The sequence below is a fragment of the Halichoeres trimaculatus genome, unplaced genomic scaffold, assembly GCF_033239565.1.
Source record: "Halichoeres trimaculatus isolate MK-OKI-2021-1 unplaced genomic scaffold, fHalTri1.1 fHalTri1_scaffold_9, whole genome shotgun sequence".
NCBI lineage: Eukaryota > Metazoa > Chordata > Actinopteri > Labriformes > Labridae > Halichoeres > Halichoeres trimaculatus.
Genome location: NW_027437188.1, coordinates 32,638,982 through 32,659,747, shown reverse-complemented (window position 1 = coordinate 32,659,747; position 20,766 = coordinate 32,638,982). Strand labels below are relative to the sequence as shown.

At 38.6% G+C, this 20,766-nt stretch overlaps 2 protein-coding genes across 4 annotated transcripts in view; one reads left to right on the top strand and one right to left on the bottom strand.

Annotated features, from left to right (window-relative positions):
* LOC141797581 (cyclin-dependent kinase-like 1) overlaps positions 1–10,907 on the top strand; it is a 53,234-nt gene extending 42,327 nt beyond the window's left edge. For all 3 annotated transcript variants that reach the window (XM_074679092.1, XM_074679093.1, XM_074679091.1), the window contains 8 exons: positions 240–361; positions 3,208–3,280; positions 5,701–5,791; positions 6,187–6,387; positions 8,463–8,545; positions 8,645–8,701; positions 10,218–10,370; positions 10,554–10,907. In XM_074679092.1, coding sequence (XP_074535193.1) covers positions 240–361; positions 3,208–3,280; positions 5,701–5,791; positions 6,187–6,387; positions 8,463–8,545; positions 8,645–8,701; positions 10,218–10,370; positions 10,554–10,649 — 876 coding nt within the window. In that variant the 3' untranslated portion in view covers positions 10,650–10,907. The remainder of the gene's footprint in view (positions 1–239; positions 362–3,207; positions 3,281–5,700; positions 5,792–6,186; positions 6,388–8,462; positions 8,546–8,644; positions 8,702–10,217; positions 10,371–10,553) is intronic.
* A 481-nt stretch (positions 10,908–11,388) lies between these two features.
* LOC141797577 (cytochrome P450 2G1-like) lies at positions 11,389–18,808 on the bottom strand. The gene is made up of 9 exons (XM_074679088.1): positions 18,408–18,808; positions 17,881–18,043; positions 16,498–16,647; positions 16,193–16,353; positions 13,768–13,944; positions 13,551–13,692; positions 13,241–13,428; positions 13,017–13,158; positions 11,389–12,081 (listed from the first exon to the last, which is right to left on the bottom strand). The coding sequence occupies exons 1-9, from the start codon at positions 18,576–18,578 to the stop codon at positions 11,897–11,899; spliced, it is 1,479 nt and encodes a 492-aa protein (XP_074535189.1). The 5' UTR covers positions 18,579–18,808; the 3' UTR covers positions 11,389–11,896.
* Between the last annotated feature and the right edge of the window lie 1,958 nt (positions 18,809–20,766).

The following is a 20,766-nucleotide window of genomic DNA, read 5'->3' as shown; positions in this document are numbered from 1 at the left end:
TATTCATTAGGGATATGAAGGATCATCTGTTGTCTTGTTGGAAATGTTTTGCTCACAGTTATTAGTTATTGTGCACAAAACTCAAAACAAAGCAGTTAAGATTGGCCTTGAAAGAGGTATTATAAACAAACTTTTGAAGACAGAATAAAATAAGTAACATGCATTAAATAAAAAATCTGCCTCACATTTGGTGCTTTCAAACACTGACACCTTCTCCATGATGTCTCTCGGCCCTGCAGCAGCTGAAACACGTGAATCTGGTCAACCTCCTCGAGGTCTTCAGGAGGAAAAGACGGCTCCACCTTGTGTTTGAGTTCTGCGAGCAGACGGTCCTAAACGAGCTGGACCGGCACCCTCGAGGGTAAGAAGAAAGCAACAGGAAGAGAGTGCTATCTGCTACAGATTAACCTGTGCATGATGTGTTGTTTATTAGCATCTCAACACATTTAATCATTCTCTTCTCAGTCTCCTGAGTTTAATAATTTATAGCAGATACAGGAATACTTTAAACTGTGAGGATAATCATTCACTTTCTATCCTCAGCAGTTTTTGCATCATTTGTTTTGGCACCTTTCTAAGCATGTATGAATAAGTTGTAGAGGTGGAATAATTAGATTCACTCAAGTACTGTACTTCAGTGCAGTTTCCAGGTAGTTGCCAAGTCGTGCAGCCAAAATGTGCTTCTTCTTTTTCTTTGAAAGCTATATTTAAAGGGGCTGTGAGGAGTTTGAAAATGATCCCGAAGAAGTCTCCCTTCTAGATACATGCATGATTGTATCCCACACTTTAAATACAGGTTATTTCAGTGCTACTTCTTAGCTTCCTGATCGGGTCGAGCAGGACTGGGTTGATTTACGGGATGTGTAAGTCTCTATGACAACACCATGCCAGCTGATTAAGTTCAGTAGAGAGAAGAGAAATCTGTGTTTTTCTCTGCTAAAAACGATTTCTATGATTAATTTTGTAGTGATGGTGGACACTGGAGTCTAACTGTCAGACAGAAAAAGGACAGAAGAGCAGAAGAAAGATAAAAAGAAGAGTGTGTGCTAATATTGATTCCAACCCACAGTCAGCAGTTATTCTGCAGTGGTCTGTTCAAACTTGAGAGTCTATCAATAAAATGAAGAGTGAGGTTACGTTAGCTCTGCTTGGTAGATGACTGTCAGGACATAACCAGGATTCACTAACGTTACACATTACATTACAGACATGTCTTAAGGCACCTGGGTGCCAGCTGCGCTAAATAGAAAAATAGAATAGAAAAAACTTAATTTATCCCCGAGGGGAAATTTAGGAGTAGAGAAATTGTAGAAGAAAATATTAGAGAAATCTAAAAAGCTACTGAACTACTTACAAACTGACAGTGTTTACTTGTTGTCAAATTAGGCTACAGATACTGTGGGGCACTGGGCTGCCAATAGCACTACATATAGCGCTACAATGTTTGCTTGACGTCACATTTCAAACTATAGCACTGCGTTACTGTACTGATAAATACCTTACCTCAGCGTGTTGTATCCAGTAAAAAGTTGTCTTGAACAAAGAAAATTTGTTTTGATCCTATCTCCATTTCATTCCTAAACAAAAACACACGCCTCACAAAAAGTAACTTCCCACAGTGTGTGAGACTCCAGGCCACAAGGTGGCGAGGCAGTGAAGTCAAAACAGATCCTCTTCATAGCATCTTTATGGTAATAGTTAATTAAACCCATGACGTGTTATCTAGTCATGACACCTATCTATAATTAAACCAAAAAATTAAACAACATGAAAATGATAGTTATCAAATAACATGCAAAACATACAAATAGCTCTGAGTGGGACATATTGGTTACTATCAGCAAGATTTTCCAGTTCTTCCTCTTAGCTCTGATGGAGTTATCATTCATTCCTATTTTGCAACATTTGCTTAAGTTGAGGATATTTTCCATCACCGCAAAAGAGCCATCTCTCTTTTTTAACTCTGTAAATACTGATCCATTAAAAAAAGCTATGAAATTCTATTTTTTGGAACTGGGATGTTTATTAACACTTTTAAAAAAACTCCACAAAAAATTGATTTGTAAATTCTTTATGATATATATTTTATTTTATTTTATTTCTTATTTTTTTAATTGTTTTATTTTATTTTATTTTATGTGTATTACATTTGACACATTGAGCAGTTTTGGCAACTTTATTTAGAAAGGTTTTTTTGTAAATCTGCATTCTTTTTATGCAGAAAATGGTGACAATTTAGATGTTATTCTTACCACAACTTCCTGAAAATGATCAATGATTTTTCTGAAAAAAAAAATGTATGGATGATGTCTTGAGAGCAGCCAATTTGAAAAGGACCAAAATAAAACTTCAGCTGCCTGCCTCAACTCAACTTTATTTATAAAGCACTTTAAAACAACCACTGCTGAAAAAAGTGCTGTACATAAAAGGTGGTCAGGAATTTATAAGTAAATTAAACAAATAAATCAATAAAACAAAAGTGCAGGTACTGAAATAATTGTTTCATTATTCTTAAGATAATTTAAAACAATGAAACAGTTAATAAAAACAAAAGAACCATAAAACACTAAAACATGGCAGAGTTAATTTTTTGTTATCCTCAAGGAGATAGAATACTTTTATTTACATTTTGCCAACAGGTTTTTAAGCAAAGTATTTACGATGTTGATGAGTTAAAAGTCTTTGAAAGGCATGTATCAAATATGAGGGTTAAGGATGTCTCTATTTAGCATTTTAATGTCCATATTAATCAGCTGTGTTTATTGTTTAAGAGAAGGGGACAGTGGGTGATGACAGAGTTCAGACTGTTACCAAGAGATTTTCATGACACAGAAAATCTTATGAGCAGGGAGGAAGGATTATAAACCAAAATGCTACTGAGATATTAACAGAAAGTGTGTTTTTCTCCAGGCATTCTGCAGCCAGTGTGATTTTTGCCATGTGAAGTCACGCAGCAACACTAACCCTCTAACACATTGGCTAGTTCCCCGTTTTTCCTTTTCCCACAAGGCCGTGCAGCAGAAACTCTAGCTGCTCCTGAAAACAAAGGCGCTGTTGCTGTTAGAGACGGGCCTAAAGTTACCCGGGTGACGGGAGGGCTGCGTAAAGCACCGCTTCTTTCTGAAATAATAGATGAGGAAAACATGACTTTTGCTTTCTTCTTGTGAACAATCAATACTGCTTTGTCTCTCCTCTCTCTGTGTGCAGGGTTCCTGAGGCGCAGCTGAAGAGCATTGTGTGGCAGACTCTGCAGGCTGTCAACTTCTGCCACAAGCATCACGTCAGTACACCTTTAAATTCACTATTTAGTTTTTGCCTTTCTCCTTATTTTTTGGTGTCTTTTGATGTTTGTTTGTAGTTTCCCCAATGCCGTGCATCCATGCCTTTTGTGCAAAACCATAAAGTCACAGGTCTTTGCATCTACTGTCAGAATTACTGTGGTAGTCATGAAGGGATCGACTAAATATTAATTGTTTATGGACAAAATCCAGAGCATAACATTTCATGACATTAACACTGGTGTGATCAAAAGAAACCCTGATATGGAGGAATAATAGACCTATTTCTACTAGCATTTGCATCAGCTTTAAAACTTTTCACTCATGGGCTGCCATTATTATTTTGTTGCAGTGCATTCTGGATAATTTTGTTAAATGCTGCTTGCCTCTCTGTTGCCGCTGCGGTCCTGTTGCCATCTAGTGGGTCTTTCCCACAATGTCTCTCATTCGAAATCACACAAAACTAGACTGGACAAATGGGGCACAGATGTCCTGGTGGTCTAAAACTTGATAATAAAGAAGACATGATTCAGAAACAGAGGAGAGTAGGAAATAAGAAGAAAGACATAAATGAACTTCCTTCTATCAATGCTTGTTTTTTTTGTATCAAAATATCAACCCTCCTCTTTTTCTGAGTTTTGGACTGGGATAAGCAGTTGCCTGCTCTGGCTGCAGCTGTGAGCAAGGAGAAGTTGTCCGTCTGTGAATGTTTTGGGATGGGGGAGGGGCCAAACAAGATGTCACATGAGAGTCTCCAAACTCTAGAAAAGTGGCTAGATTTGTCGCTATTCGCTTTTTTGTAAAAAAGTCACTAGAGAGGTTTGAAAAGTTGCTAATTACAGCGGCAATATACGTCATCATCTTCGAATTTGATGGGCAAGCAATAAAAATTACGACTTACATATGTCTAGAAAGGAGGTAAAGTTAAAAGGTTTTTCAAGTAATTGGGACATTTCATAATTCACTGAGCATAAAGTGTAGTAGAACAGGAAATTGCAAGTATTGCAAGTATTATTATTATAGTGCTATCACTCAGGGTTCCCTTTCAGGAGGAAGAAGCCCGGCAACAGAATCAGTCTCATTGAAATGTCAGAAAAGACTCAGAGTATATGTATTTACAATATTGTAATGAATAGAATAGAATAGAAGAGAAAATACTTCATTTATCCCCAAGGGGAAATTCAGGAGGAGCCACAGCAGCATTCAAGAAGTAAGTAAGAAAGTGTACAAAAAGATCCATAAGAAAATAGCTGCTGACAGCTTGTCCATCATTGTCCAGTCAGCCAGCCTCCACCTCCACAGGGTCCAGGACTGAGCTTCTTCAGCAGTCTGTTCAGTCTCTGTCTCCTGGATCCTGTCTGCTCACAGCAGGTGAAGCTCTTCCAATATGGCGTTGGTGTCTGATGTTAGCTCTGTTAGCTATGTCTGTGAATAGCATGATGCTACTCTGCCTTCTGGTATTCCCTCTGTTGCTGGGTTAGCACGGCTAGCTTTTCCATCTTATTGGAGATAGATCTTATGTTCCCAATAACGATGGATAGAAGGACAGGTCGATGTCGTCACTTCTTAGCTCACACCTGAAAACCAGCACGTCGTCCTCACCTCCTTCTCCTCACCTTGTGGGAAACATCCGACCTTGCACCAACTAGCACTGACATGCTACAGGCTGCTAACAGCTGATTCCACTCGTAAACAATGTGGCCATGGTTACATGTAGGATCTCCAGACAAACACAGGAGCAAAAATTGTAAAAATATCACTGAAGACAAAACCAGTTTGGTGTCCATGACCAACAAATGAACCATACAAAATAATGACCCACTCCAAATGCAAAGATGAAGAAAAAGAGACGAAAAATTTACTAGAAACAGACAAAGAAGAGAGAGCTGCCACAACAGGGCAGCAAACAGCTTTAAAGTCAAAGTTTAACTCTACAAATACTGTTTATTTTGCATTAGTATTCATTTCAATCTGTGAGGGTTGATTAGCCAAATCCATGCGTTGCATATGCTCCATCAAATTATGTCTATTGAATAATTTTGTCTACAGAAGAAATTAGATTTGAGAAGAGTTTAGTTTAGTGGCTAATGTTTCTCTGGATCTGTTTTCAGAAAAAATATGATCTGATCAAAACTGAGTAAGAGACAGAAATTAGCACCATCTATTAACACATAATTGTGAATAATTCCTAAGTTTGGGCTCCAGCTTTCACAGCAGGAGTAAAACAGTTTAAGCCTCAGTGACTGAAATCCTGTTTTCAGTTCCTGTACTGAAACACGTAAAGTCTTCTGATCTCTGTCTGTGTTTCCTCTATGCCCGCTCTTTATCTGTCAGCCTTCATATAACCCTCCCTCTCTGTCTCTGTCATCCAGAGACTGTGTCTCATGTTGCCAAACCGTGATCCGACCTCTTTGTGTTTCAGTGCATCCACCGAGATGTTAAGCCAGAAAACATCCTCCTCACCAAAACCGGAGTCATCAAGCTTTGCGACTTCGGCTTCGCCCGCATTCTGGGTAGGTCATCCAGGGAGTCAGCGCATTTATGAGCGTTTAGTGTCAACGTGCCTCTAATGACTTATTCAACACGGAGCCTGGATCTGCTCGGCCCGATAGCCTCCTCACTTTCAGTGTTTCAATGCACAGGAGGACCACTCAGCCAGTTAGTGCTCCTCTGTGCAGCGTGTCTCTGTTTACCCTTCCTGCCTTGGGTTTCGGGCTCGTGTTACCATACATTAACATGTAGTCATGTAGTCATTAAGCATGCCTTGTAATCCTCTCCTCTACAATGTGTGTGTTAGTTAGCGCTCAGTATTCAGTATCTGAGTGAATGTGTGTCCACACAAGTTATCATCATGTGTCTGTGTGTGTGTGTGTGTTTGTGTGTGTGTGTGTGTGTGTTGTGGCCTCAGCGGGACCGGAGGATGACTACACAGATTACGTGGCGACCCGCTGGTACCGGGCCCCTGAGCTGCTGGTGGGGGACACTCAGTATGGGCCCCCTGTGGATGTGTGGGCTCTTGGCTGCGTCTTCGCCGAGCTGCTTCATGGAAATCCGCTCTGGCCCGGGAAGTCTGATGTGGACCAGCTCTACCTCATCCGTAAAACGCTAGGTACTGGATCGCATCGATAGAAACTTTCAGGAAGCAGTCAAACAATGCAACTTTATCTTAAAGAAATCACACTTTCTATGAAAAGTGTAAAGGAAGACTTAATGTAAACTCTTTTAGAGTTAGGCTTGAAAACACCTTTTTAAGTATTTTAATATTTGTACCATCCCATTCATCACTGTCTTTGGTGTTAGAGTGAATGTAACTGTGACAGAGTCAATACTTACATTATGCAGCAAGGATTCACAAGCTTCTCACTGTAGAGACCGACACTAATCACCAAATCCAAAACTAGTTGAAGACTGGACAATACATTCACTGCCCACTTTATTCGGCACACCTGTCCAACTGCTCATTTACACAAATTTCAAACTAGCCAATCACATGGCAGCAACTCAATGCATTTAGGCATGTAGACATGGTCAAGACAATCAGCTGCAGTTCAAACCAAGCATCAGAATGGGGAAGAAAGGTGATTTAAGGGACTTTGAAAGTGGCATGGTTGTTGGTCTGAGTATTTCAGAAACTGCTGATCTACTGGGATTTTAACCAACAACCATCTCTAGGGTTTACAGAGAATGGTCCCAAAAAGAGAAAATATCCAGTGAGCAGCAGTTCTGTGGGACAAAATGCCTTGTTGATGCCAGAGGTCAGAGGAGAATGGACAGACTGGTTGGAGCTGATAGAAAGGCAACAGTAACTCAAATAACCACTGGTTACAACCGAGGTCTGCAGAAGAGCATCTCTGAACACACAACACGTCCAACCTTGAGGCAGATGGGCTACAGCAGCAGAAGACCACACCGGGTGACCCTCCTGTCAGCTAAGAACAGGAAACTGAGGCTACAATTCACACAGCAACACCAAAACTGGACAATAGAAGATTGGAGAAACGTTGCCTGGTCTGATGAGTCTGGATTTCTGCTCCACATTCAGATGGTAGGGTCAGAATTTGGCCTCAACAACATGAAAGCATGGATCCATCCTGCCTTGTATCAACGGTTCAGGCTGCTGCTGCTGGTGTAATGGTGTGGGGGATATTTTCTTGGCTCACTTTGGGCCCCTTAGTACCAACTGAGTCCAAGGCTACCTGAGTATTGTTGCTGACCATGTCCATCCCTTTATGAGCACAGTGTACCCATCTTCTGATGGCTACTTCCAGCAGGATAACGCTCCATGTCATAAAGCTGGAATCATCTCAGACTGGTTTCTTCAACATGACAATGAGTTCCCTGTACTCAAATGTTCTCCACAGTCCCCAGATCTCAATCCAATAGAGCACCTTTGGGATGTGGTGGAACGGGAGATTCTCATCATGGATGTTCAGCCGACAAATCTGCAGCAACTGTGTGATGCTATCATGTCAATATGGAGCAAACTCTCTGAGGAATGTTTCCAGGACATTGTTGAATCTATGACACCAAGGATTAAGGCAGTTCTGAAGGTAAAAGGGGGTCCAACCCGGTACTAGCAAGGTCTACCTGATTAAGTGGCTGGTGAGTGTATATGCGCACATATTGCTGTCCGACCTAAATAAATCTGCCACTGATACCATCTTCATCCTGGTTTGGCCACCTTGGGTGTCTTGTGGAGACAAAGAATTGTAGAAAACAGATCAAACTTTTTTTTCATGGTTTTATTCATATTTGTCCAACAATGTATGAAATATGCAGCTGCAAACACTGGTCTACAGCATTTTTAGTTTGGTTTTGAGTTAAGACAATATCACAAAGGGAGTTCAATGGCCAGCATTTGTTGGTCCGGAAAAGACAACAGACAGATGTGTGTTTTCAAGTTGCTCACAAACATATTAATTTGGATTTATACAAGACCATGGTAAACAAAACTGAACTCACTACGCACTGGAAGAGAGAATGCTACTGAGCCAGCTGAGAAAACTTTTTTACAGAAACATGAGACAGTTTTCTTAACTTCTAACCTCTTGTCATATGGATTTGCTTTTTGTCGTTGTTAGATTCAGGATTTCTGTGTTTTCCGCATCAACTAGTTGATATTTCTTTCTTTTGATTAACTGTTTGGACCAGATGAAGACTTGAATGTCTCACTTCTGACCTCAGGTGACCTGATCCCTCGCCACCAGCAGGTGTTCCGCTCCAACGTCTTCTTCAGCGGAGTCAGTATTCCTGAACCCGACACGACGGTGAGGATCCTGTTTCTGTTTCGAATGCACACGCCGTGTTGTTAATGCAGAGACAATTAGGTGTGTTTGCAGTGAATGTTAACCTCTTTTTGCTCTCAGGAGCCCTTGGAGAAGCGCTTCTACGGAGTCTCTCCTCACGCCCTCCAGGTTATGAAGGTAGAGTGTTTTACAGTGTGAAATGAAGCGTGACTGATACAGCTTTCTAAGTGAGCTTATCTAATGTTGGTGTCAGCAGACTGTGTATGTGAGTGCATTATAAGAAATGTCACCCTGAGAAGCCATGGAAGTCATTTGATTAAACTCAAGAAACTGGAACTGTGATACCAGTCAACCTTTATTCATATACTTTATACTTTAAGAAACCTTAAACAAAGAGCAGGTCTAGACCAGAGGTCTGCAACCATTAGTTTCATGGGAGACATTAAGCCTCAGCTCAGTTGGATTAAAGTCATTTAAGAGCCACAAAACCCACTTTATCTACACAATAAAGACTATGAAGTGTATAGAATTTTATACTAAGAAAAATCTAGTGATAAATTATCTAAAAGAGAAGTTTTTCAAATTTATCAAATTGTACGTGATGTCTTCGTTTCTTATTTTCAATAAATTGGCTTAAAAAAAATAATTAAAAAAGTTGGAGTTTCACATATTGCAAAAAAAATTTGAGAAGTTGCAAAAAAAATTTAAAATTACAAATTGGAATTAAAAATTGATCATTTTAACATTATTGAAATAAAATAATTTATTTTAAAAAATTAAAGAAATTTCAGGCATTTGAAAAAAAAAGTATCAAATCTCAAATATTTGTTAAATTTAAAAAAGACTTGAAATTTGACAAATCTGCAAAAATTTGAAAAATTAACACTCTAAAAATCTGCAAAATTTTGAAATTTCCAAATTTTGAACTTTTCAAAAGATTTGCAACAATTAAAAAAAGAAAAATTGAAAGAAATTCAAAAATGTAGTTTAAAATTTCAAATATGGAAAAGTATGAAATTTCAAAAGTTTGCAAAAAAATAGAAACTGAATTTAATCTCAAAAAGTTGACAATTTTAAAAAAAGAAATTGAAATTTTAAAATTGCCAAAAAATATTGTAAAAAGCAATTTCAAAAATTTAAAAAAAGAACAAAATTTCAAAAATTAAAAAAAATCAGAAATTTGAAAAAAAAAGTTAAAACTTGAAATTGTTAAGAAATATAAAAACGACAATTTAAAAATTTTTTAAACACTCAAAGAAATGAAATTTAATGAATTTGCAAAAATTTCAACAAACAAGTGATGTTTTTACCATTTCTCTCAACTCTTTTTTTTTGTTTGCTTATGTTTTGCCACATGTCAAGCCTGTATATAAAGTTGGCAGTTAAATGAATCCATCCACACAGAATTAAAATCTGTATTTCTTCCAGATTTGTCTTTTTGTAGATTAAGTTATCTTCCCAGAGCTGTAAAAGATGATGGGCTGTTGATGTCTTTTATCATCAATAGCCTCAGTAAGAAAAATAAAAATTCTTTATTACAATAAAATATTTTAAAGCGACAAGGAGCCACTGCAAAGGAGTCAAAGAGCCGCAGATTGCAGACCTCTGGTCTAGACCAAACTCTTTGTTTATATCCAGTATTTGTTGGGACTTGTATCTCCTACACTAACTCTGTGTGTCTGTGTGTGTGCAGTCATGCCTGGTGATGGATCCTTCTCTCCGTCTGTCCTGTGAGGAGCTGCTGGAGCTGCCGTACTTCCAGGAGGAAGGAGGAGCAAACTGGGGCCGTGAGAGCGAGCGTCCCGGGAGACGACACGACAAAGTGTCTCGCCGTAGACAACCAGGGGTATGTCAAAAAAAGTCCTATGATAGTAAAATCAATGCTCGCTTTCCTGTGTGCTCGCTGCAACTCTTCCTTCTTTTTATCCTCAAACTGAAAACACAAAAAAGTAACAACACACATTCACATTCAGGTGGTTATAGCATGGTTCAGGTGGTCAGCTGTTGTGTCCATCCTTTCTCTCGACAGGCTCAGTACCTGCCTCAGTTACCAAACAGCAACATCTCACCAGCTCCTGACGTCAAGAAGCAGGTGAAACACAAATATCACCTCCCCAACATCTAGCAGGTCGTACCTTTGAGCAACGGGTCCTGCTCCTGTATGCTTTGTGGAAATATTTTAATACAGTCAGCTTGAAGATTAATTCTTGGTGTGAGAGTAAGACAGTATATTTTAATTTCATCATCTCTTCATATTCTGTAGATTTTGACTGTTTTAAAAAAACAACACACACTTAGAGGTCTGTTACCAAAGAATTTCTATGATACAAGATGTAACATGAAGGTTAACAGCGTGCCATCACAACAACAGTTCCAGTTTACTCCAGGTTCAGCTTGAACTGAGCGTCAGGATTATTCACAATAACAAGAGATCCAATAAAACACCATTTTAATCTTTATTTTCAGATGTATTTTATTAGAAATATAAAGAATAAATTGTTGCATTAGTTTGTTTCATGTAAATTTTGTACAATACAACAAACATGTCCTGACTGTTTAACACAGCACCTGTAAACACAACAGGGTAAACTGGTTTCATAAAATCGACACAAGATCCTCTGAGGTAATCTGATGAGTTTTAACAGAGTCGGACATTCACGAGGACACAGGACAGCGATACACCTGAACATGCTTCAACAAACTGACAGCCTGACACGCAGCGTGACCGATGGGCTGACCTTGAACTCATCAGATTACAGACGCAGCTCTCGCATTACGTCACCGAGCTGTACACAAAAAATGTTGCTGGATCAGTCATGTGACCACTGATGGACTTCAGACCAAAACAACCAGTTTGTATGTTTTTAAAACATGAAATAAAGCCTTACAAATGTGATTTTTATTTATTTACGTCATTTATTTCACCAAAATAAGAAAACGCTCATAGTTAATAGTGCACTTGTCGATTACAAAAATTTAAAACACCAAACTAAAACATTCAGTTCCAGCAACAAATGTTCTTGCCATGGCCTGGGAACTCTGCAATGTGGGATTTACTGCCATCTAGTGGCAGACTTGGCAACAGCTCCCCTCACACACAAATAAAAAAACACAATCACAGTTAATATGATACGACATTTCAGGCAAAAAAAAAAAAAATCTTTAACAAACTGAATTGTGGAGATATTTAAAATGTGGTGTGATTGAACTGAAAATAACATATTTATCTGAAAAGTTTTTCTCAAAGCACAAGCTGGAAAAAAAAACAGTGCTGAAAAATAAGGCAGCAAAAGACACAAGTGAAAAAAATAGAAGCCAAAGGATTTAATTTTCTGACTTTAAAGTTGAAAAACCCTGACGACAACAACTGATTTAGCTCCTCGGTGTGGCAATGATGTCGTACCTTCGAGGCACATTACCGAAGCTGCTGTACTCTGGATTGAGATCCACACGGTCGGGTCCACCAGAGATCGAAAAGGTGAAATGCTGCAGGAGTGAAACCATGAAGAGGAAGAGCTCCATCCGAGCCAGGGACTCTCCAACACAGGCCCTCTTTCCTGAACGACAAGAAGAATCAAACCAGCGGTTTTTAAAGGTCCCATATTATGCAAAAATCACTTTAAGTCTTTTAGTGAAATTTCTTTGTCTTTCCTCCCAGCCCACGAAACGTGTTATTTAATGACAAAACCTGTACTTAGTAGTGCCGCTGCTGGAGAGATTTCTCTCCAGCAGCAGAATGCCAAAGTTGAAGACCCATCACTGCTCTGTTTTTGGCTGTAAACAGCCACATAGTTCCATGCTCAAGCTTCCCATCTCTGAAGAAGACAAGACTAAGTGGCTAGAGTTCATCTATGAGGGAAATGTTCCAGCTACACTCAGTAAAACTGCATGTGTGTGCTAGTCACTACACGGCCGACTGCTTTTCCAGCTTTGGACAGTCCAACAGAGGGCTAGCGAATAGACTGGTCCTGAATCCAGGCGCATTACCAACCATCCACCAACAAACCTCGGACCCTGGAAATGTGAGTATTTTAAATGCCGTGTGCTGTAGAGCAGATGGAAGAGCTTTTCCTCAGTGTCCCCCCCTGTCTCTGTGTTAGCTTCAGGATGCTAACTTTAGCTGCGGTTAGCCTGTTGTTTTAGCCTGTAATGTTACAGTAATCGAGCTTCGCTGATTTCTAAACATTGTGCACTCGGAGCTCGTGGCGCCGCTCTCAGTGACGCTGAAGAGCGGGGCGGTATCAGTGGTGGCTCATTTACATATGAAGGTCACGCCTACTAAATCAGAGCGTTCTGAACAGAGGGGCTATGAGAGCCTGGAAACAATGCTGCTGTGCTTGATTTATTGGCTTTTTGGACCAAAACATGTTACTACCATTTCATGAAGACATTGATGATCCATATTAAACTGCAGAAAAGGAGCAGAATATGGGAACTTTAATACATAATAGGAATCATGAGTTAAACACGGTCTGATTTCTCAATGATTTACCTGCAGAAAAGGGTATGAAAGCAGGATTCTTCTTAAAGTTCCCGTTATCATCCAGGAAGTGCTGGGGGTTAAGGGACAGAGGCATCTCCCACAGTTTTTCATCTTTCAGCACAGAGTGCAACAAGGGAAGGATCAAGGTACCCTGGTCAGACAAAAATCAGATGGAGTTTAACTTCTCTTTTCTTTAAACTTCACCAACACTTCACGAGATGAAACCACAGTACCTGAGGAATAGTGTAACCCCTGAAAGTGAAATCCTTCAGCGCATATCGAGGGACGCTCATCGGGACGATATCCATGAGACGCTGAATATCATGGATGACTGCATCCGTGAAGGGGAGGGACTTCCTGTCCTCCATACAGGGGCTGCGCTTCTGACCAACCACAGAATCTATTTCCTGCTGCATTTTCTCTGTAAACGCAAAAAAAGAAAAAGAGTCTGAAACAAAACTCAGTGAATGGATTGAGCCTGTTCCTAGTTTCAAGATAAAACAAGACGAGAACATTTCTCTAACAGCGGTTTCTGTGGCCTACCCTGTACTTTGGGGTATTTGATCAGGACACTCAGCCCAAATCTGATAGTTGAACTGGTCGTTTCAGTTCCTGCCAGGAAAAGGTTCAAAACTGTAGACACCAAGTTGTCATAATGGAACTCAGTCGTGGAAAGATGCTGCTCCTGGAAAAAGAAAAGAAACCTTAAATTAATACTCAATCCATTTCTCATGAGTGTAATGAGGTTAGAAGTTCGTACCTGGTCGAGTCTGTTGAGGAAACAGTCGATGTAATCTCTGGGTGAACTCGGGTCCAGAGTATCTTGGTGCTCCTGGATCTTTCTCCTGACAAAAGTTCTCAGTTCTTCCATCGTGGCGAAAGCTTTGTGCTGCCGACCCGGGAGACGCTCCATCAGCCGAGGGAAGACGTTATACAGCTGCGTTAGAAAGAGGAAGTGAACGCTGTGAATAATCTGTCCCACATCTACGTTAGCTGAGAACATGAAAACAATCACCTCATAGAAGGTTTCTGAACTTTAAACATTTGCAAACTTTTTATCTCAGTCAAGAGAAGATTTTCAACAAACACAAAGAATATAACAACCCGATGACAAAGACAGTTTTGAACTGAAGAATTATTCAAAAAAATAATAACCAACTGATTTTGTGAAGTTACAACTATAAAAAAACATTACTATGGATTTGATTTTATCAGTCTGCTTCACTGTAAAACATGAATCTAAAATTATTCTAAACAGGGCTGGGACGATACGCTTTTCTCCCAATTTGATTCTTTTCTGTTTTTTGGGGGGGTGCTGATACAAGGGGGATCTGACATCTCAACTTTTTTCCAACCCAACTTATAAACAAAGACTAAAATGAAGGATTTAAACAGCTGCTCGTCTTTTAACAGGAGCACAAAATCTTTTCAAGGATCAGCACCTAAGTGTGTCTCCAACCTTTTTAAATGTCTACACTCCATCGCGGTCCCTGAGGTCTGCTGATCACTTTCACCTGGTGGTCCCTAAAACCCGTTTAAAGACCTGAAGTGATCGAGCCTTTTCAGAATGATCTGCCACTCAAAATAAAAACATCTCCCACCCTAACGACTTTTAAACTGCGTCTAAAAACTCACTTTTATTCCTTGGCTTTTAATTTAGCATGAAAGTTGTGTGCTCCGTGTCCTTTTGTGTCTTTTATGTTCTTAACCCCTTTGGTTTTTTTTTTTTTTTTTTTATGACTCTTATTTGTTTCTATTTTTTATTGATGTTCTTATATGTTATTTTAACTGTGCAGCACTTTGGTAAACTTCAACGTTTTTGTTAAATGTGCTATATAAATAAAGTGGATTGGATTGGAAACAAAAAAATAATTATAATCTGTTTTTGAACAAAAAAAATTCTGATTTAAAATTATTAATCAAAACATCCCGATACTTGGATATATCGAGTTTTTCTCCCCTAATTTTAAACAAACTGACCCAAAAACAGAGAGAAAACTTTAATGTCCACAGCATACAGACTCATTATGAGAAAACTCATATTACCAAGTTCGGAAATGAAATATTTCAATGTGCTTTGAGATGATATTTCATAATGAAGAACATGTTGCATCAGTCCATCAAGGGTGGGTGATACTGGGAATTTTGGTATGGACCCAATACCAAGTAAATACAGGGCTAGTATTGCCGATACTGATACCGATACTTTTTACACGCAATGTAATGATCAGTGAATAATTTTAGGATTTCCCCTTGATTTGGCTGATTTTGATTATGATTATGGTAAAACAGCATAAATATTTTAGGCAATAGAAATGCTTTTATTAACTAACCCCAACAATAGGACAAAATTTTAATAGTATAAAAGTAATGAAATAATTATTCTACCACCTCAATTGTTTTAGGAAGAAAAATCACAAGTGCAAAATAACAAAAAGTTCCCTCCCATTTGCACAGAGAAGCCGCAGATGGAGGACAGTAAAGTAAATTGCTGGACGACATAAGAGAAACTGCAGTATGGATCTCATCGCACTAGTATCGATTCAATACCAATACTAATCTTGGTATCGATACTATCGATATTTAGATCGATACGCCCACCCCTACAGTCCCCTTTTTTAACTCCTGGGGAAGTTAAATATTTGTGGTTACACCATTTGCCAATTTAACAGAACTGATTCTTTAATTGGTTAAAAATGGTAGAAATGTCATATAATATACGATGACACCAACAGAAATGCAAACTACACATTTAAACAAAGCTTTAACATGTTGTTTTAACAAGTTTAAAGCACATTTTGATACTAATACTTATTTGTTACTGCCCCTGTATCCGCAATGAGAGCCTCCATTGGGATCCTAAGGCAGCAGTACCACATTAGTTAAAAAAAACAGCTGATTCTTGATAATATTTTACATTTTTGTTGTTATTCTAAGATAGTTGTGCTCTTAATATTTCACCAATTTCATGCAGATTAAACAAATATAAATACAAACCTACAACAAAGCTGCTTGAACAGGAAATAATCTGATTCTTCCCTTATGTTTGGTTGGACTGACTGAATGTTACTGAACGTAAGCGAGCATTTATGACCAGGTTTTTTGCACAGTATAAATCTTCATGTAGCGTGCTAAGAGTGGTAAATATGCCACCTCAGTGTGTGCAGCATCTCCTCTCATCTTACCTGACCCCAGGGGCTGCTGCCAAATGTCAGAGTTTCATAGAGAATCTCCAGAAGGCGGAGAAACTGCTCATCGTTGTACTCGAAACGTTCGCCAAACACCAGACAGCAGATCACGTTGGACACAGTGCAGCTCAGGAAGTACGTGGGGTCAAACGAAGAGGCTGGAACGAAAAGAGACAGCTTAGGGTTGAATCCATCTGTGCTTTGTTTACTTTTCATTTCACCAAGTTTAGATTAGTTTGTTGACACAAGACAAGAGCCGCAGTCACAGCAGAGCAAACAGGACATGCTTTCTTGCTGCAAACCTTTTGTGTTATCTATGCGGGCTACTAGGTGCTTGGCCTCCTCCTGGATCCACTCCTCCATCCCCTTACGTCCCATCCCAAAGTCTCTTAAGGTTGTCAGGGTGAAACGCCGCAGTTGACGCCACCGCTCTCCATTACTGATCGCCAAACCTGTGTACAAAGAAAGTAGCATCATGAGGTGAGACTCAATAATCATATCATAAAGTGTTGCATATAGGCCTGTCACGATATTCAATAAATCAATTAACCGAACGATAAATGAAAACGTCTTCGGTAAGTTTGCCAGCCTCGATAAACTGACACGTGCATGCATGTTTGTTTTCCTCCTCTCTTTCGACCAAAGAGGCTGAATGAGAAGATGGCTCACTACGTCTATCTTTCCTAACATCGGGGTGCATAGAATCTATAGCGGATTTATAGCGGAGTGAGCATCTGTCAAAAATGTGATCTTTGAGGTGAAGACGGGGCTGATCACGTGTACACATGGAGAGAGCTGAAGCGAGCGTCCTGAGGGGTAAGGAGGAAACACACGCTAATTTGAGTAATGGCACCAAAGATACGGTTCTTAAGCCACCTGCCACAGTCCCAGTGTGGGAATATTTTGTTTTTTATCAGAATGAACAAAGTGTGAGCTCATGAACACCAACGAGCTGATATGTCCCATTTGTTTGAAAATAGTGGCGACGAAGAAGAGGGTGGTGCAGCGGAGCCTTGTTCTTTGACAATCTGCTCTTACTGAGGCTTTTGGTCGGCAAAGTAAATAGAAATAAAAGCGCCAAATGGTGGCGCTCAAAGACAGCTACATTGCCAAAGAAATGCAGCCCTTCAATACGGTTGAAAGCAAGAAATGTTAAAAATGTTTGACAGACAGTACGGATTGACTGGGAAAAAGTACATGTTACAAACAATTCAGGAACTGTATAAACTCTCTTTTATTTAGGCTATAGTTTTTATTGTTGTTTTTTTGTTGGAGTTTCGTTTTTCTCTAGAGACAGGGTCTATGTTTTATTGTTTTTGATTAGTATTCATTATTTTCATTGACATGTATTTTTTTTTCTAAAAGAGAGTCCATTTTATTTTCATTGTATTGTTTTCTCTTTCTTGTTTGTTAAATTTATTATATTTTTTGTTTAATTTATTTTATTTAAAAGCTCCTGACCTTTGAATTACAATTAAATACTCTTAAGAAATTAAAGTTTCTTGCTTTTGATATGGTGTACTCACTTTATTATCCCATTTATCATAATTACATCAATGAAAAAAAGAAAAAAAAATCAAAATAAAATTACAATAATATTGTTTACTGGCAATAATATTTTAGAAAATTATCGTCTGGCAAAATTTGTTATCGTGACAGGCCTAGTTGCATAACTCCAATATTACCGTAGCCTTTAGTAGCTCTGAGCAGGAAAGGAACAGGTCCTCTGCCTGTGAAGTCATCAGCTTGGTCCACCAGAGCCTCCTTCACTGTTTCAAACCCCACCAGGACCACGACACGCTGGGGGCCCAGGTACAAAGTGATCACAGAGCCGTAGCTTTCAGCAAGCTGGAGGTTTGATAAAAGAGCAAAAACATGCCTCTGATTCTTGTGCAGACATGCAGTGAACAGGCCAAAGTAAACAAAGTCAGTTTAGGTCAGCGCAGGGTGGAAGGGGGATCCCATCTGCAGGCTTTTGACAAAATATCAGCACATAAAAGAGACAGAAACAACTTTAACTTGGAGTTTCTGTGAGAAAAAAAAGTGAGCAGCAGGTATAGACTTACTTAAAACGCAGCCTTATCTATTTATTTTAAGTCTATTGTGCAGATACCAGTTGTGCAGACAAACTCTCCCACTGTTACAAAGGGAAGCAGGCTAGTTTGGGTCATTTCAGGCAAATAAAACACACTTCCCACCCTGTCAGTCTCACCTTTTTCATAGTTTTGTACGGAGCATTCCTATCCAGCTGCAGCAGATTCCCGATGAGTGGTAGCCCAGACGGACCTGGAGGTAAACTAACATTCCTACGGCTCTTTAGGAGCAACAATAACACCAAAACAACCAGCAGCCCCGCTGCAAGCAACGTCACAGAAAGCTCCATCCTGCTCCACGGCGTCCTTTCCCTGCGAGTTAGTCAAGAATCACGTCTGTTATAAAGGCAGCGTTTAATAAATCCAGCTGTTTGTCAGGTGATTCACGTTCTAACCAAAACTCGCGCTGATTGGTGGAACGCAGCCAAACAGGAAGTGGAGTTTAAGTAAGCGCGTGCAACTCGTAACCGCTTTTTTATGTCAGGTTATACAAAGGTCTCACCTTTGTGCCAGATTTTGAGTGTGTGTTTATTTAAATGTGACCCAGAGGCGAAGAGAAAGCCTGAGGAAGAAAGAGAGAGGGCGGAAGAGGACGTAACTTCAGGTTCATGTAAGTTCACAGCTCCAGCAGAGGGGACTCAGGGGAGGAGAGTGTTATGGAAGTTATTGAACTTACAACCTTTATCATATTGGTACATCAAGCAGTATTTATTGCAGCCCCAGGTGATTATAAAAGAAAGATTTATCTCAGTGTATATAATTAACATCAAGGGAACTTTGTACTAATTGCACTGGTAATTTCAAGGCTACTTGTGCAAGTGGCCCTCAGTGTAAGCCTTACATAGTACCTTTATCTTATACCTTTGAGAGTAAATCTCTTGATATTAAGTTCAAGTTAAAGTATTGATTATTATTTTTATATTAGATGAAAAACTCATGAATTCATATATTTATAATAGCTGACTTTTATTTTTGTAGAGTGAATAATAATAATAATAATAATGAGTGAAAATAAATGATAGACATGCTGAAAAGGGTCAGTTCAATCAGTTAAGCTAATTTAAAAACTATAGATAAGGAGTCTATTTGTATTTACAGATTTCTTTGTCTATATATGGATGGTTGTGTTTGTTTGTGCTAATAATATATATCTACATATTTATTTTCTAACTCTCTGGGTATTATTATTGTTATTATTATTATTATTATTATTATTATTATTATATTGTTACTATAATAATAATAATAATATAAATAATGATAATAATAATAATAATACTTATTAGTATTATTATTATTATTATCGTTATTATTTATTTATTTATTCATTTATTTATTTTTTTTGGGGGGGGTGTAAATGTTTGATGTATATGTATTATTGCGATTATGAAAAATATATTTTTTTTAAAAGACTGATCAGAAAAATGAATAAAAACAAAAATGAATACATCCTATTCATCGCATGGTATAGGACATTTTGTTATCTTAACAAAGAAAAAGGGCTGGGATTTTCCCTCCTTCCACTTATTTTTCAATACGTAAAAAACTTAAATCTATAATTGTGTTTTTGTTTTTGCATTGTATGCAAAATTCCAAATTTACTCATTTCCATATATACATTACAATATACATTTTTAATTCAGTTCAAAGTTCAAACAGAGTCTGACAAACCAAGACTCTACCTCCCATACTTCCTTTAGGGACTGTAGTATTAGTAAAGGGTTTTTTTTGCCTGTTGCAGCAACATTTTGGACCAGCCAGAATCACACATGTAGGCGCCTCAGTAATGGGATCTTCATCTTTTTAGTCAAGTAAATTCAAACTTTATTTATATAGCATATTTTAAAACAACTGCAATTGGCCAAAGTGCTGTATAGGCTTAAAATCAAGATCAATAAAAACATAATCAATCAAATCAAATCTTAAAGCCAATGCAAAAAGGTGTGTCTTAAGACGTGATTTAGAGGTCTCGATAGTCTGTGCGGTCCTGATGTTTAGAGGCAAACTGTTCCAAAGTGTGGGAAAGGAGACGCCATGTTTTTTAAAGATGGACCCCAGTGGAAGCATACACAAAGAAAACAGTACTGGTCCTAAAATAGAGCCTTGAGGGACCCCACAAGCTAAAGGGGGCCTTAGGAGAAGAATGTTGGCCAAGGTGTCTTTAGTTCCATTTACCGCTTGAGCTGGTACATGTGTGTCCTCATTTTTTTCATGAAAATGAAACATAGACTTTCTGAACAGCTTTATTGTAGACAAAACAGAGACATCAAACAACATCAATTGTCTCATAAAGTACGAATGCACACGGCTCAGTCTGCAAAGAAATACTCAACTGTGGACAAAAGCAAAAGACTGTATTATTTAGAATAAACTATATTTACAGAAGGGATTGAGTTACAGAATATCCTGATGTCCTTGATATATACAAAAAAAAATTAACAAACTTCTATGCAAAATATTAGAATATTAAATACAAAG